At 40.1% G+C, this 17,900-nt stretch overlaps 1 protein-coding gene across 1 annotated transcript in view; it reads left to right on the top strand.

Moving 5' to 3' along the window:
* The window catches only part of SLCO5A1 (solute carrier organic anion transporter family member 5A1), a 121,832-nt gene that overhangs the window by 41,347 nt on the left and 62,585 nt on the right, over positions 1-17,900 (top strand). Inside the window, exons 2-3 of the mRNA XM_068525650.1 lie at positions 5,821-5,953; positions 10,957-11,174. Of these exons, the coding sequence (XP_068381751.1) occupies positions 5,821-5,953; positions 10,957-11,174 (351 nt within the window). The remainder of the gene's footprint in view (positions 1-5,820; positions 5,954-10,956; positions 11,175-17,900) is intronic.

The following is a 17,900-nucleotide window of genomic DNA, read 5'->3' as shown; positions in this document are numbered from 1 at the left end:
TTGACCTTCCCCCTAAGCGCATAAAAGTGTAGATAGAGGACCTGTTCCAGGAAGGGAGCTATCACTGTAGATAACTATGGAGGAACTACATGTGTGGGCAGGGAGGAACCTAGCAAAGTCAGTTTGTTAAAATTCCTCTCTGTGTCCCAGAGTCTCTGCCTGGCCCAGCAAGCATTCATTTACCAAATCTTTGCTTTTCCATCTCCATGTGAAATTGCCTTCCTCCCCTTTGAGGTCCTGAACCACTACCCCCAACATCCTCTTTTGTCTTTAGCTGAACCCGGTGTTTAAGGCTTTGGCCTTGGTATAATGGCTTCGGCCATTTTGGTGAGTTGAGTTTTTCTGAGTTTCTCCCATGTATACATGTTATTAAACTTTTGTGTGATTTTCTCCTGTTAATCTGATTCATGTCAGTTGAATTCTTAGACCAGCCAGAAGAACCTAGAAGGGCAGAGAAAATTGCCTGCCCTCCGACAAGGGGCAGGTTGAGTTACCCAACATAGATTCCGTAGACTTCAGAGAGCTGCTGCCTGGGTCGCAGCTGATCTCACGGAACAACCTTATTTGAGATAATTTTGTAGCCAAGTTGGGCTTTTGTGATGAGGAAGGAGGGCCTTTCAACTCTGCCAGAAATGGAGAAACGGAGGTGTCCGACTGCAGGGGTGGAACAGGTGCAGGCTGGCATTGCAGGGTGCATTGTGCTTCTTCTCTCAAGGAGCCACTGGGAAGGTTGATCAACCCGTAGGACCCTCCCCAGGGCAGCCGGAACTGAATGAGGTGCCCTCTGCCTTGTTTGTTTCACTCTGCGGGCCTGGCTTGTCTTACTGTTGGTGCTTATTCATCGGAGACCTTGGATTTAGAACTTGCATTCTCTCATTACTGGATAATTTGAGACAACAATCATAGGGTCCAGCTAATCAAATAAGCCGTGTGCAAAGCGAGCCTGGAGCCCAAGGGCAGAATTAACCCTGAGTCGCTCAGGCTGCCATCCCTAACTGGCGTGAGGAGCCATGCAGGGCAGCTGGGACAGGACCACAGAGACAGTGGGGAGATGGGCCCAGATGTGATACGAGGCCCAGCCCAGCTTCTAACAAGCTACTGCTAAAACTGATCACAAAATAAGCAAAATGTAAGAGAAGACTAAGATAAACAAAGACTGTTAAAAGAAGGTCTTGTCAGAAGGATAAAAAAAAGAAAGAGAAACTGCCAAATACAAAAACATAAGTTCAAATTCAGGAGTATAACAAGATTTAAGGTTTGAAATCGAACAAATTTTTTAAAATAAAGAAATTAGCCTAATAAAAATAAGGCTAAAAAAGTAAGTAAACTTACTTAAGGTATGAGAACTAGAAGGTAATCAATGATTTAAAAGAAAAACTTGAAAATTAATTAAAAAATAAAACCCGGATGAAAAGTGTTTTTAAAAAGATAAAATGCAAAACAAAACAAAAAATGGTTCTGAAGAACCTAGGGGCAGGACAGGAATAAAGACGCAGAGGTAGAGAATGGACTTGAGGATACGGGGAGGGGGAAGGGTAAGCTGGGATGAAGTGAGAGAGCGGCATGGACATATATACACTACCAAATGTAAAATAGATAGCTAGTGGGAAGCAGCTGCATAGCACAGGGAGATCAGCTTGGTGCTTTGTGACCACCTAGAGCTGTGGGATAGGGAGGGTGGGAGGGAGACACAAGAAGGAGGAGATATGGGGATATATGTATATGTATAGCTGATTCACTTTGTTATAAAGCAGAAACTAACACACCATTGTAAAGCAATTATACTCCAATAAAGATGTTAAAAAAAAAAAAAAAAGAATGGAATGGTCCAGCGTTCTCTCAAAGGGGAGGTGTGTGAGACCATCCACGGAGGGGGCAGGAAGAAAAGACTGGAACTTGTATTTATGTTTCTATTGTTAGCTCATCGAATAGCCTGTCTTCTCAGTATAAGCTCCTCATCATGAGAAAAAAAAAAAACAATGATAGTATAATCACATCTGATGAGACACAGTCAAAAACCATGAAATTACCAAGTTCACTAGATGAAATATTGATTGACATCTATGTCATTAGCTAGTGTCTCAAGAGATGATAGACACTGAGGAAGAGTTTGTCACTGACATCTGTTGTTAATGGCCGTAGACGATGCAGACTCCGTGGGGGTGACGGGAGTCATGAATAATGGGAGTGAGTGTGGGTGTTGCCTCCTATACTGCCGGGTACGGGGGACACAGCAGTGAACCCCTCCGTCAGGCGTCCCCGATCTCGTGGAGCTTACGGTCTGGTCGGGGAGAACAGGGGATCAACAAGATGAACCAAGGAAAGATAAAGTGTGTTAGGTGGTGATACATGCTGAGGAGAAACGACGGGAAGAATGGGGGAAAGAGTTGTAACTTTTTAGATGACGTGGCCGAGTGAGGTCTTGGTGAGAAGGGACAGAGTAATTACCTGGAGGAACGAAGGGAATGAGCCACGTGGCTGTCTCTGGGCAAGGCACCCCTGCCCACCGCGCACAGAGCACGTACTAACACCCTAATGTGGGAACGTGTCTGGAAGGACAAAGAAGAGTGAGGAGGTCAGTACGCCTGGAGCCCAGTGAATAGCTGGGGGGTGGAGACCGAGGGGTGGGGCGAGGGTGTGGCCAGGTCCTTGAAAGGACTTGGGCTTTTTTCCTGGGAGTGGAATGGGAAGACACTGGTGGGTGTGAGCAAAGAAGCGATGTGATCTGGCTCGTGTTTCTAGAGGATCAGTAAGGTCGCTGTGTTGAAAATACTTTGGAGGGAAGTAAGGACAGGAGCACAGAGACCAGCTGGAAGGCCTCAAGCAATTTTCCAGGTGAGCGATGATGGTGGCTTGGACCAGGGTGGAGGTACGGTGCGCCATATTGGACCTGATTTGATGGTAGAACCAACAGGATTTACCAATATAGATTCGAGCTGTGAGACAGAGACTAATGGTACGTACACAGTGTTTTACTGAAAAGTACACTGGGGGTACATACTTCAAACCTCTTACCGATAGGGATGTGTGAGAAAAATTGTGGAGGCCACTGGGAGAGACCGTATATTGTCTACAGGGATTTTGAGGAGAGAGATCACTCAGGGGAGGATGGCCAGTGCTGGACGTGGTTGGGCCTTGAAGAATGGGTGGGATTCAGGGGGATAGAAGGGCCTGAGGCGCACCCTGGGAGCCACAAAGGAAGGGAGCTGGCTCTGCCCAGGCCTGTTCTGAATCAGTCTGCCTGGAGCCTGAGCACAGGCAGTAGGTTTTAGGATTGAAATGGTAGCAGGCCTACTCGTCCCGCCCTTGAACTCCAAGTAGAGTTGTTTCTTTGGGGCGGGGGGAGGAGCTGATTGGGAATGTTTTTTTTTTTAACATCTTTCCTGGAGTATAATATAATTGCTTTACAATGGTGTGTTAGTTTCTGCTTTATAACAAAGTGAATCAGCTATACATATACACAGTATCCCCATTATCTCCTCCCTCTTGCGTCTCCCTCCCTCCCTCCCTATCCCACCCCTCTAGGTGGTCACAAAGCACTGAGCTCATCTCCCTGTGCTATGCGGCTGCTTCCCACTAGCTATCTGTTTTACATTTGGTAGTGTGTATATGTCCATGCCACTCTCTCACTTCGTCCCAGCTTACCCTTCCCCCTCCCCATGTCCTCAAGTCCTGATTGGGAATTTTTGACTGAGAGAGTTAGTGGTTTGCTTTAACAATTTGCTCCTCTAAAAAGCTCTGAATAAGTGCCATTACTTAATGAATTAACAAATGTTAACTCAGTGGCTAGAGTGATTTATTTACTAAATGGGACTATAGTAGTAAGTTATTATATATACATATATGTGTGATATATATTTATAAATATATAAACATATATTTATGTATTTAGCATAGTTATTGTACTATATTATATAGTATAACATGTACTATAGTTATATAGATGTACATATGTAGGTGTACATATATGTATTTCTGTTAATGAGAGTGAGTCCATTGAACTTAACATTGTTTGCTATATAATAAAAATGAATTTTTCTGATTCTATCGGTGAATTTTAAAAAGCTTGATCTATAGTTCGTAAAGCAGTTAAGGTTTCTTGGTGCACGTTATTTCATTGGTTTTCCATTCACCGGCTGATTGCGTGGTCCTGCCAGCACACATCCTGCACACGGCTTCTTGGCACTTCAAGATGCTGCATGCAAATGCCCCAGGCATAGAGTATGGCGGAAATATCTTTTCCGCCGTCTGTGTTTGTAAGACAGTCTCTTTTACTCCAGAAGGACAATTTTGGGGAGATGATTTGTGTCACATTTTGGCCTCATTACAGTTTTGAGTTGTAAATGGCGCTGGTTTGCCTGGAGGTGTAAACATACATTTTATCTTCATGTGCTTATGGGAATACCTGAAACTGAAAAAGTACTTTCTATTCTTGAGTTCTGTTTTAGGCTGTAAACAGAGAGGTTAACAAGATATTTATCAAAATTCAAATTTTATTTTATTAAAAGCATGAGTCCAAAAGAATGCCAATTACTTGCTGCTATGCCTCTGTTCTTCCTTTCCAAACACAGATGGAGAAGTCTAAGAACCTAATGTCTTATTGTTACAATCATATGATTCTGTAAGATAAATAAACACTGTGCTTTTCTCTTTTGAAATGGTGAGGAAAGTGGGAGAAGGTGTTAAATTACTGTCTCTAGTTGTAAGTTACAGGAAGTATAAGGTTATTCAGTGTTTATTTAGGTGCAGCTGATAAAGTCAGGCAAAGGGATTTCGGACAGTCCAAATTTGCTTTCTGGTAAATAGGTACTATTTAAAGGATATGACAAATCACTTATTTATTCTTTGGTTAAAATGCAGGAAAGCAACAGAAATGAGAAGCATGTATCACCTGAGTTTATCATGCCTTGCACACAGGGGTATCTTAAAAGTGTTTATTGAGTTGTCCCCAAATAACTGAGTTTCAACAGGAGGAAACGTGTTTGGAGTGCAGCTAGATTTTTCTATGACTTTCAAGGAATTCCCTATTCTACCTCAAAATTTACAAATTAGCAATATGTTGTTTATTTTAAAAATTTCAATCACAGCAGTGAAAATAATATAAAGAAATGACAGTGCATCTGTTGTTGTCATTTTTCCTATAAGCCCATTTTGATGGCCACATTTTTCTGGACAGAATGACCACCTTTCTGATCTACTGACAGTCAACACCCCTCTCCCTTTGGACATGTGCTTTAAAACTTTTTCAAATTCAGCTGTGCGTTAGTACTTTCCATTTGGACTGTCTCACTCATGCCATTTAAGGAGATTTATTAACCTTTAAGTAATATTCCTCATTTAACAATAAACCAAACGCATTGTGAGGTCTTCTTTGATTCTCAAGTGGTGATTTGAAAATATTAGTGCTTTGAGGGTGCTGAATCCAGCTTCATGGCAAAACTGGCCTCAAGTTCCCTCAGCCCGTTAGAATATCTTCTAGCTGGGATGAGGGACATCTACTTCTTGCTCTTTTCTTATCTTGAGACTACCTGTTAACCTCTCTTGGTTATCCAGTGACTGCCTTAATAACTAGCCCAGGTCTGTACTTTCAGAAGTAACCAAAGAAGTTCTGATGTTCTAAGAGGACAACAGACAACAGTTAAATAAAGGACATGGTTTGAAACCCAAATGTCAACATCGACAGGATCTCTAAAGTTCTCTGTTTTCGGAAGTTGTTAACTGGGTTTAACTGTGACATATGCATGGTATGACTGAAATTAGACAACTACTGAAACAAATGACACGATGTTATATTTCACATTTCCCCTTCTGTCTTCTCAGCCATCATGTATGTCATGGGAGCACTTGGTCCTGCAGTGGGATATTTGTTAGGTGGACTTCTTATTGGTTTTTACGTTGATCCCAGAAGTCCCGTTCACCTTAATCAGGATGACCCTCGTTTCATTGGAAACTGGTAAGAATCGTTTATTAAATCTTTCATTTAACTTGGTATTATGATAGAGTCATAGTTCCCTTGTAGTTAAAATAAGAATTTCCCCAATGGGAAGATGAAAAATAGCTAAACATCACCTAGGAGGGGTTGGCAGGCAGGATAATAATCCCCAAAGATATCCTTGTCCTGATCCCCGGAACCTATGAATGTGTTACCTTCACATGGCAGAAGGGATTTTGCTGATGTGAATAAGTTTAGGCTCTTGAGATGGGGAGATTATCCTGGATGATCCGAGTGGGTCCAGTATAATTACAAGGGTCCTTATAAGGGAAAGAGAGAGGCAGGAGGGTCAGAGTAAGAGAAGGAGATTTGATGATTGGAGCAGAGGTTGGAGTGATGTGCCTCAAAGATGGAGGAAGGGACCATGAGCGAAGGAATGCAGGTGGATTGCAGAAGCTAGGAAAAGCAAGGAACCAGCTTTTCCTCTAGAGCCTCCAGAAGGAATGCAGTCTGGCCAACCCATTTTTTACTTCTGACCTCCAGAACTCTAAGATGATACATTTGTGTTGTCTTAAGCCATGCCGCCCCTGGTGGTTTGTTATCACAGCAATAGGAAACTAACACAGAGGAGCTGGGAACATCAGTTTAATCCATATTCTTTAGGTCTGAGACGGCTGTTTTCTTCACAGCAGAGTGAAGGAAAAGGGGAACATGGCTGTGTCGGGACTTTCCTGTGTACTTTAATTGTAGCTTTCATTATCTTTTCTGTGCCTTTAAAAAAATATTTTCTCCCACTTCCTTATTATATTTGTGTTTCTGCTTTGTCCTCCTCCACTGCCCAGGACTCTAGCCCTGCGTTTCCACTGTCCCACTCTTAGTGAATCTTTTCACTCGGTAATAGTTCGTTTCCCTGGGTGTGCTGGAGATGTAGCCACTCTCTCACTTGCTAGCCTCTAATTGTCTTGCTAAATAAGTAAGCTTAGGATTTAGAATGAGAACTCCAACTTTGGATGATAGGTTACTTATCCATATCTCCAAGGGCTGCATTTGAATTCTTCCCAATCCTCAACTTGAACATAAGGAGTTATTTCTTCATGATTGCAAGCATTCGCTCAAAGTATCGGCATCCCAAATTCATTAAACATGGATTGGTAATAGGCATACATTGATAAGAAATTTTCATTTTAGAACAGAGAGTTTCATTAATTAGAAACTAGTGTCAAGTAATTACTTTCTAAAGAGTTTCTTAGACTACTTGTGTTCCCTCTGTGTTTCATTATAAGTTAATAACCTCATAACTTGAGCTGTGTGAGAATAATGTTTAACACTATTTTCTAAGCAGTTAATAAATATTAATTAAATTATAGAACACTTGTTATTTTTATAAGTAAATACTCATTGAAGGTGGAAGTGCTAAGATCTAGATGAGCCTGGCCTGGTAGAATTTTCAAATCATGCAAAAGGGAGTTCCCTTGTCAGCAGTAGGGGAATGACACAGGAATTTTAAGTTCTTGATCAATAGTGAAATTTTTGGTCTCTACTGTTTTCTTTGCAGTTCTGAAATACCTCAGAGTAAAGATTTTTAAAAAGTTCTCAGAAAACTAGATTATTAAAATATATCTATGAACATCCCATGTATAATCTGTGTTCTGTATAGATTTCCATGAGAAGAGCATGGCAATAAGGGAACATCTGGAAGGAGAAAAGCAAGGAGGACAGCTCAGGGGCAAGGAGAAGGCAAGGAAGCGGGAGCTTTAAGATTACAAGTGCTTTATGCTGTTTTCTAAAAGTTTTCTAGTAGACATCAACCCAGTTGGTAGCAAAGTGGAACAATTGAGTGCAGACCCTGAAGCCACACTCCCCTGGTTTTAAATCCCAGTCTGCCACCTAGTAACTGTGTGACCTTGGGGAAGTTACTTAACTTCCCTGGGCCTCGGGGTGTTTTTTGATCCATAAAATGGAAATAGTTGCAGTACCTACTTCATAGGGTTGTTGTGGGGAATAAATGAGTCTATGTATGTGGCGCTCTAAGCAGTTCTTCCCACATAATGTGTGTTAGCTATTATTCAGTCCTTTGAATTTAATCAATGTTCAAGTAGTTTTATTCATTTTAATGGCTCAGTATTCTACAAATGATAAAAGTTGTCAATATAGAAATGTATACTAGGGGGTCTCTTTGAAAATGAATTTTGTTTATTGAGTAGCTCTGTTTGTAACAGACTTCTACCTTGAACAATGACAGAGTTATTTGATACAATGTTAGTTTCTATGGTGCCTAGTGGCAATGATAGGTTTTTTGGTAAATATATGCTGGAAGAGGGAAGGAAGGAATGAGTGAATAATGCTAATATTAATTGGGTGCTATGTATCAAGCATTATTCTAAGAGCTTTACCAACATTTTCATTGAAGGCTTATAACAACCACATGTAGTCACTAAGAGTGTGCCCATTTTGCAGATGAGGAAATTGATGATCAGCGACTTGAACACCTTGCCCAAAGTCTCAGAGTCAGTGGGAGCTGGACAAGAAATTGAGTCCAGGGTGGAGGTTTTAGTCAATGTACTTAACTGTCCTCCCTTCATGAATAGTCTCTGAGTAATGGTTCATGAAAGGGAGTCAGGAGCCCTGGCTTTTCAATTTTAGCTCTTACTGATGCGTCTTTTTCCAACATGTAATGCACACTTCCTTGCCTTACTTAGCTTTTCTCAACGTCCTCTTTAGCACCACCATTATATCATGTGTTAACTTTGATGTTACTGGAGACCGATTTGCTCTGCTTAGAAATGTCCCTAAACATTTTTTAATTTTTTTGTCTATTCAGTATAATTCTTTCCCTTCTTCTGTTATTTTCTCCCTTTGTGGTACTCTGAGTGTATCTTTAATGTTTGCATATAATTTTAAGTCAATGGCTCTGGGTGGAGGTGGGAGCCCTGAGTGCAGATCTACATAAAAAACAAAACTAGCTACCGTGAATTTATTGTTGCTTTGGGGGCAGGCATTTTATTAGGCTTTATACATTGTCTTATTAATTTTGATGACCCCCCCCCCCCACAAAAGTTATTATTACTTCCCTTTCAGATTAGAAAGCCTGTTCAGAAAAGCAAACTAATTTCCCCAGGATCTTAGAGCTAGTAAGTGGGAAAGACAGGATAAAAACCCAGGTCAGTCTGAAGCCACAGCTCAAGAATTGCCCCTTATAGTCTGCTGCCTGCCCTCTTCTGGAGAGGGCATGAGAGGTCCAGGAAACTAAAGGGTTCAGGGGACTTGAATGCAGAGTTTGCAGAAAGAAATTCAAGAAAGGTAATGGCAGGGCTGGGTTAGTAAAGTCCTCATATGCAGCCAAGTACAAAAAGGGCCAGATATTATCATAGCTATGTCCCTGCAGACAGATGGCTCTGTTTTTAAAACACCTATCTCATTCAATTTATTTATTTAGGAAATTTTTTGAGTACCTAACCTGTGCTAGGCACTGGGTTCGTGATTAAATACTGAATCATTGAGATTGCTGGAAGTCTGCCCTGAGCAGTCTTCTAAAAATAAAACCTTTTTCTGATTGCTTTAATATCTTAATTGGATATAACGTTAAGTATCTTTGAAAATAGCACACTGGATTATTAATGACTGGTTCTAGGAATCATTTTCTCAGTTAAGCTGTGACCTTTAGCAGCTGATAACAGCATTTTAATAGAAACACTTATTTTCTAAAAATGAATTTTCACTTTGCAGTTGGTCTGTATTCTTACTGGGTTATGTTCAACATGAATGCTTAGAATGCTGTTTGCGTTCTGATAACAATGGATGGGAAAGTATTGATACAGAGGCCAGAATCTGAGCGTTTATGAACTTGGAAGCTTTGAGGACAGAGTTTGGAGTTGAGGAATCCTAGTTGGAAAGTTAGTGACCCTGTTAGGCAGGACCAGGGACCTCTATTTGCTAAGAAAAGGTTGAAAGGGGACTGAAAAATTGCCCTTGGGGAATTATGCAGGCAAGAAGCCCAATGCCTTAACACATGTTCTAATACAGGACTAGAATTAGAGATCTACTCTGTATTTGCTTCCTAGTTTCCTCAGCATGGCAACCTCAGATGAGTCTAAAGACAGAATCTCAGTTCTACATAGCTCAAGTTCCACTTCTCAAGTTCCAGATCAGTGCTACTCAAAGTGTGGTCCCCGGCCACTGCTGACCACCAGCAGTTACTGGTCTGTGACAGAATATGGGCTGAAATTGAGAGTAAATGTTGAGAAACTTAAAAAAAATTTTTGACAGAGTAATTTTGTGTCTGACACATTGATTTCCCTTCTGAATTTTTATAACATTCATCTTCTATACCACATGATCTAACAATTGTGTACATTCTTGCATTTCTTGGAATTGCTTGGAATCATTTCTTATATCTTTAGCTCGCTTTACAAGCAGATTGTAAGTTCTTGAAGGCAAAGATTGAGTGTAAATGTCTTCAGCTCCGCTCATAACTTGGTTAAGTTTGGGAAGGCCAGCTAAGAAGGGTTAATACATTCTTAAGTGCTTGCAGAAAAATATTTGAATGCCATCAGCAATTTGAAATACATTTCATACCAGATATTAATGGTTTTCTTCTAAGAAAAAAGTGTCCATATTGGTCCAGAAAGCATGCTATAGACTCTATATTATTTTTCTCTTAAATTTATGGGCTATTGATTTATTATAAGATGCACACTGTAGTAGGACTAACAATGTTAATTAGCAGAGCTAACATATATGTGCTCAAAAATACTTGAATTGAATGAAATTCTAGTCAGGCAGCTGATTGTAATAGTCATTATAATACTAGTATAATTACTGCATAGATTTCTCATTTATACCGTAGAAAGGGAGGATTCCATACTATATTTTCTTAAGTTGTCTAACTTCTTACTGCTGTACACTTGATGAAGGTAAAAAGTTCTCTCTGGAGAAATTTATCACCACAAACTTCTACTTTGCTAATTTGTTCACACTCATAATACCAAAGCCATAAATGCTATTCACATTTCCCAATTTTTTAGGTGGAGTGGATTCCTCCTTTGTGCCATTGCAATGTTTCTTGTGATATTCCCAATGTTTACTTTTCCAAAAAAGCTTCCTCCTCGACACAAGAAAAAGAGAAAGAAAAAATACTCTCCTGATGTTGCTGGTGACGATGACGTTATGAAGGAGAAACCAAACAATTGTGAAGAAGTGGGCAAAAAAGTTTCTTCTATAGGATTTGGAAAGGATGTCAGAGGTAAAGTATATCTTTTGAATAAATACGTGCATGGCGCTTCAGATCAGTGCTACTCAAAGTGTGGTCCCCGGCCACTGCTGCCCACCAGCAGTTACTGGTCTGTGACAGAATATGAGCTGACATTGAGAGTAAATGTTGAGAAACTTAAAAAAAATTTTTGACAGAGTAATTATGTGTCTGTTGAATCTAATAACAACAATAAAAAATTGGGCTTAAATTTTGTATGTTTTAAAATTTTCATTTTCTAGTAATTCATCTTTAATGTATCTTGCAAAAGTATCAGTAACAATAGACTAGAAATAATAATTAAAAAATAGTCCTTCGTCACAGATAGTTTGAGAAGCACTGATTTAGATTCTAAAGGTGAAGACTTCATACTGTAATTAGAGATGTCTGATTTTTAAAATAATCATTGCATTATACAATGGATGGTTTGTCTCAGGGAACCGTGCGTTTGGTAGTGTGGCCTGATCCTTACATAAATATAAAACTTACCCCTAGGAAAGGATCTTGTTCAACAGTGGCTCTGTCAAAGCTTGAAAGTGGCCATGGAGAAGGGCAACCAGGGGATGGGTCTTCAAACCCAGCATAAAAACATCCAGAGAGTTTCAGTGATGTGTACTGGTCTATTTTTTCATTTTTATCTCTCTTAAAAATAGTGACTTTATTAGAGCCAGATTAGGCAATCTCAAATCTAAACAACTTAATCTTAACCAAGCCATTTTTGTTCCATATTCAATACCTCTGTTGAATGGCAATAAATCCCTTTATTCCAAGAAACCTATAATGCTACATTCCCATTAGTTCCTGTCTATTTCTTGAATTCTCTGAATTGATTTTTCTAACTTATGAAGCATAATACTTATCAAATGCTTACATCAGTTAAGGTTGTTTTAGGGTAAATTTACCTAGGCACATTATCATCTCATTTTGACTATGTATACAGTAAAGGCAAAGAGGAATCTTTCAGGCCTAGAAGGAAGTTACTAATATATTATGGAACTGTCTCTGCAGCCTAAGAATGGTTAGATTGGACTATTTTTAAAGACTATATTTGTTCAAAGCAGTGAAGTGACATTTCATTGGAAATGCTTCTTCCCAGTTAAGTTTTAGATTTGCCTTCCCCGCTCCCTCCTCATTATTTTGGGACAATGTGTACTTTTGGAACTGCCAGAATTACCTCTTCTGCTCTCATAACATAAAAGATTCTCTGGATGGTAGCTCTTACCCTGTGGACCAGTCCATCATTTTTCGTGGATGCATGATGGACCATAATACTACCAAGGGAGTGACTTTTTTTTTTTAAACAACCCAGTTGAGAGCAAAGTTGATGTTAAAAAATTTACAACATAGGAATAGACTAAGGGTTTTAATTTACAGAGAATATAAAGTAGACTCAAGGGGAGAAATAAAGGCTAAACTAAAATGGTATATTTTATAGCTTAGAGGTAGATGGCTCGAATGTGGAATATATGCTCTGTTGGATAGTAGAGAAAAGGGAGAGAGAAGACTGATATGAAATACCAACAGCGGACACAACCGTTGATGGGAATGAAGTCCTTGGAGGAGCCAGTGTGGACAGTACTTTCAGTGCCCCATCTGTACTGTGGGACCTTCCCGTTGTCGAGGTGGAGGACCTCCTGAAGGTCTGTGGGTCTTCTTTTGCCTGAAGGTCTTCTCTGTAGGCTGGGAAAGTGCTTGACTCCTGCCGATTTCAAGTGCCAAGGAATTAACACCCTGGCCTCCCACGCCTAAAGCCATCTTAACCAATGACTGTTAAACATCCCAGCTCCATCCCCTCATGGGTGAGACAATCCTGAGGTATGTTTCTACATCCTTTGTAAGCCGCCCTTTCTTCCTGTGCATCACGTCAACACTCCCATCCAGTGTTTCCTGAATCTCCCAAATAAACTGTTTGGCCTTGAATCCTTAACTCAACTCCTGCTTTTGGGGGAAAGCTCACTTAGGCAGGCAGGTTCAAAAGTGGTAAAAGCCATCATGGGATTTTAAAATTATTTTTCAGAATTGAATCTATGTACTATTTTATTGGATGTCTTCTTGTACTGCTAAGGATTGTTCTTCTCCATCTTTTCTATGTTCAATTTGATGGTTCAGGATATTTTCTTTTAGAGGAAAGAATAAGAGGAGTCTTTTGACAGTGATGGGTAGTTGGTTTATAAAATCCATTTTCATTCTGGTTTTCTTGTCAGTATTTCTGACAAATTCTCAACTTTTTCACTCTATGCCTTAATTATGATGACTGATCTTACTTCGGCAGTGAACCTTCCTGATTAGGACGCAGAGCTGGTTTATTTTATTACTTCTACTTGCACTGGATTCTCTAATTGTATCTAGACTGGAACTTCCAGAGACACTTTCTTTTGTTAGAAAGGAATCCTGTTTAAATGGGAATATAAAGTGAAAATGTTTTGCTAAAAATTATTCAAGTGATATTGATGACATTGGAATAATGTTCAAATACAATATTTAAAATTAATTCACATATATCTTGCACATTTTGGTTTCTAATACCTTCACCTATAGGAAATGGCAGTCTAATATTTAATCTGATTTTCAAAAGGGTCAGTTAAATCTCTGGGAATCATTCCATCACTGACGTAATTTGTATTACAAAGCTGAGATTCATTATTTAGGTCTTGAATGAAAGAGTGGTTGCTAAGATTTCATTTTGAGTTAAATCTGAGTTTGATTCCCAGATCTTCTTTTTCCTTGTCCTGTTTTTTGGAATAAGGCTCCTTTTAGTCTTTATTTTATATTTGAAATCTGTGCATCAATATTAGCTTCTTCAAAGAGAAGGTGGAAAGGTGGCCAAGTTAGTATTTCTTAGTTCCTAAAAACAAAAATGACTTACACCATACAGAATGGTGCTCTTTGAGAAGTTTTATTGCAGAGAATGCAAGAAGAAAATACACTACACTTTCTACCCTCTGCCTCCACATTTGAATGATAGACATCGGGAAAATCTGACTCCGTGTTTCTAGATTCTTATTATAAATTATGCAGGAATAAGACTGTTTCAAAACACCACAAAGGAGAAAGTAGAATTTTTAGTGTGTCTGAATCACCTTCCCATAAAGAGATTAGCATTGATTGCTTCAACATCTTACCCATAAAAATAAACGGTTAAAATATTTAAGTGGATCAATTTCCCTGAGGTTTGAGGTCCAGCATTTAAAAAGTCTTCTAACTCTAACTGGATATTTTTCTAAACAGAAAGCTTTTGGTAGCAGTTAATTGTAAGAAAATGTTTATTTTATTTTATATTTTTCTCAAATTTATTTATTTATTTATTTATGGCTGTGTTGGGTCTTCATTTCTGTGCGAGGGCTTTCTGTAGTTGTGGCAAGTGGGGGCCGCTCTTCATGGCGGTGCGCGCGCCGTGCCTCTCACTGTCGTGGCCTCTCTTGTTGCGGAGCACAGGCCCAGATGCGCAGGCTCAGTAATTGTGCCTCACGGGCCCAGTAGCTCCGCGGCATGTGGGATCCTCCCAGACCAGGGCTCGAACCCGTGTCCCCTGCATCGGCAGGCAGATTCTCAACCACTGCGCCACCAGGGAAGCCCGAAAATGTTTATTTTTGTGTCCACTTTTAACCTTTTAAGCTTCATTACTTGGCATTATTAATTAGCATAAAGTATAACAGACTTTCTCTGCTAGACTTTTGTTTGTGTTCAAGTAGAATATATTTGTCATCCTAAGTAAAATAGCTACTCTGAGGTGATGCACTGATTTAAAGAGGCTATTGGAAGTTATAGAGTATTGATCACTAGAGGGTGATGTTGTCATCATTTAATTCAATGACTATTCACTCTGTAGAATCAGCTGTACCCCAAGCTGTGGCAGATCAGAAGATGAGTGAGCCATGGTTTGCCCTCAGAGAGCTTATAGTCCATTGAGGGAGACAGGACAAGTACAGATGGAAATATGCTAATGGCCAGAAAGGAAGATGGTGTGAGAGTCAGAGGCAGGCGAGGGAACATCTAGTTGGGGGATCAGGAAAGGTTTCATGGAGGAGGTGGGATTTGTGATGGACCTTGGAAGACTGGGAGAATGTCAGTAGGTGGAGGTGGGATGGTGTGGGTATTCCAGTCAGAGAGAGCAAAGGCAAGAAGGTCAGACTGGGGTGATGTATTTGAAAATGCAGTGTACTGAGCTAGTGTATTGTGGTTGGTGTGTTGGATGTGCATGGTGGAAGCCTGGGAGGTAAGGTTGAGAGGGTAAGGTGGGACCATATTGTGCGTAGAGAGTTCTAACCTTAACTGAGTTTGGCCCAAATGGGCAGTGGGGAGGTTTGAGCAGCCTTTGGCAAGCACTCTATTAGGTAGATGAGGGAGGGAAGGGAGTGGAATGGAAGGAGGGCGCCCAGCTAGAAAGCTACAGACAGAGCCCGAGAGAGGTGATGATGGTTTTGCTTAGTACAGATGGAAAGGACAGTAGCATGCTAAATTGGTTTTCTTTTTTTTTTTGGCCACACTGGGATGGGATCTTAGCTCCCTGACCAGGATCTAACCCATGCCCCCTGCGATGGAAACGCAGAGCCCTAACCACTGGACTGCCAGGGAATTCCCTCCTTGTCCCCTTTCAGTTGCTTTCAACTCTGCAGCCAGAAGGATCCTGTTGAAATGCCACTCCTCTGCTTAAAGCTTCTGTGGTCTCCCAGTCTAACCCCTGGTTACCTGCCTGCCCCCATATCCTTCTTGCAATCCCATTTGTTCATTCTGCTTCAACCACATTGGGCTCATCACTGGTCCTCAAATCCGCCAGCACACTCTCACCTCAGGGCCTTTGCTCTTGCCATTCCCGTGTGGGGAATGCTCTCTCCCACACCCTCTTGCTTCCTTCAGGGTATTACTCAAATGGTCCCTTTTCAATGAGGCCTTGCTTGGCCACCATATTTAAAAATTTCTACCTTCCTCTCCAAAGCTTATCTCTTCCTCTCCTTTATTTTTCTCCTTAGCACTCATCACTATGTAGTATACTATGTATTTTACTTATCTTATTTATAGTCTCAGTAATGAGAAAGTAAGCTCCATGAAGGCAAGGACTTTTTGTCCGTCATGTTCCCTGATAAATTCCCACCATCTAGTAGATACTCAGTAAATATTTGAAGACTGAATTATTGAATGATGAGGAGGGAAGGAAGAGGTTGTGTCTATAGAATGTGGCAACTGCTATGGGAATGATGGGGAGGGAGGTACCAAAGTCGGTTTCAGGGTTTCAACCTCAGATGATGGAGAGAGGAATAGAGGGGCAGAGGGCATCAGTTCTGAATTTGAGTTGCCTAAGAGCAAAGAACCATTGCATGTGGCTCTTTGCTAGGTGTTTTAAAACCTAGTATAGCATGGAATATGTTAGAGGCAATACTTGACTCAGCAAAGAGAGATCACCAAAAGCCACGTGCCTGGGACATGCCATCTTAGCCTCTTGTGTTTTGCCTTTGCTCTTTTGCTGAATTGCACTTTAGCTTTAGGTTTGCAGCTTCTACTGAAAGCTGTTGCTTGAATTCCCCATATTTGCCTTAAGAGCGTTGCTCAGTGGCCTTTATATAAAACCTATTTCTTGAGAACAGAGTTCTCACACTTCGCCTACCTAGGAAGCACCACAGGGGCTTCTGAAAACCCAGAGTGGTGGACCCCAGCCCAGAGTGTCTGATTCAGGAAGCCTGAGGTGTGGCCTGAGAATCTGCATTTTAACAAGTTCCCAGGTGATACTGATGCTGATGGTCCAAGGACCACTGTGAGAATCACTGCTCTAGAACATAGTTAAGAAAAGCTTTGTTTTCCACAAGGAAATTAGAATGTTTCTGCTAATGATGATTATACAACTTTCTGCTTTGGTGGCCAGGAAACTGAGGGTCAAATTTGAAGCCCAGGAAGAATCTCATAGAAATATTTAATTCTTTTCTCTGGCTTTGATGTTCTGCTCTATTAACATCTTCTCTATTTCTCTTTTTTCAAGGAAATATGATGAATTTTTTTCTTTTTTTAATTGAAGTATTGATATAGTTGATTTACAATATTACCTTAGTTTGTGTGTGCAATATAGTGATTCAATATCTTTATAGATTATACTCTATTTAAAGTTATTACAAAATAATAGCTATATTTCCCTGTGCTGCATAATATATCCTTGTTGCTTATTTATTTTATACACAGTAGTTTGTATCTCTTAATCACATATACCTATCTTGCCCCTGCCCCCTTTCCTATTCCCACTGGTAACCAGTGGTTTGTCCTTTGTATCTGTGAGTCTGTTTCTGTTTTGCTATATGCATTTTTTTGTTTTACTCTTTAGATTCCACATATAAGTGATTACACAGTATTTGTCTTTCTCCGTCTGACTTATTTTACTAAGAATAATACTCTCTAGGTCCATCCATGTTGCTGCAAATGGCAGAATCTCATTCTTTTTCATGGCTGAGTAGTGTTCCATTGTAAACATATGCCACATCTTCTTTATCCATTCATCTCATCTTCTCTATATTTATTTCTTTGTTTCATTTCTCTTTTACATTTATTTTGTTGTACCTTCAGCTTCAGAGGCAAAATGTAAATGGTAACAGGCATGGCAAAGAATTCCTAAAAAAGAAAACACTTTTCAAATGCTCAGTGCAAATTAACTGTGGGACTACTACTCATCAGAGTAGTATCTACTTAGAAATATATATAAATACTCATTAGATGTAAACAAGCAGGATTGTACTGTGG

This window comes from Eschrichtius robustus, chromosome 17 (assembly GCF_028021215.1).
Source record: "Eschrichtius robustus isolate mEscRob2 chromosome 17, mEscRob2.pri, whole genome shotgun sequence".
NCBI classification, from domain to species: domain Eukaryota; kingdom Metazoa; phylum Chordata; class Mammalia; order Artiodactyla; family Eschrichtiidae; genus Eschrichtius; species Eschrichtius robustus.
The sequence above is the reverse complement of the archived record's forward strand: the minus strand, read 5'-3'. Positions and strand labels throughout refer to the sequence as shown.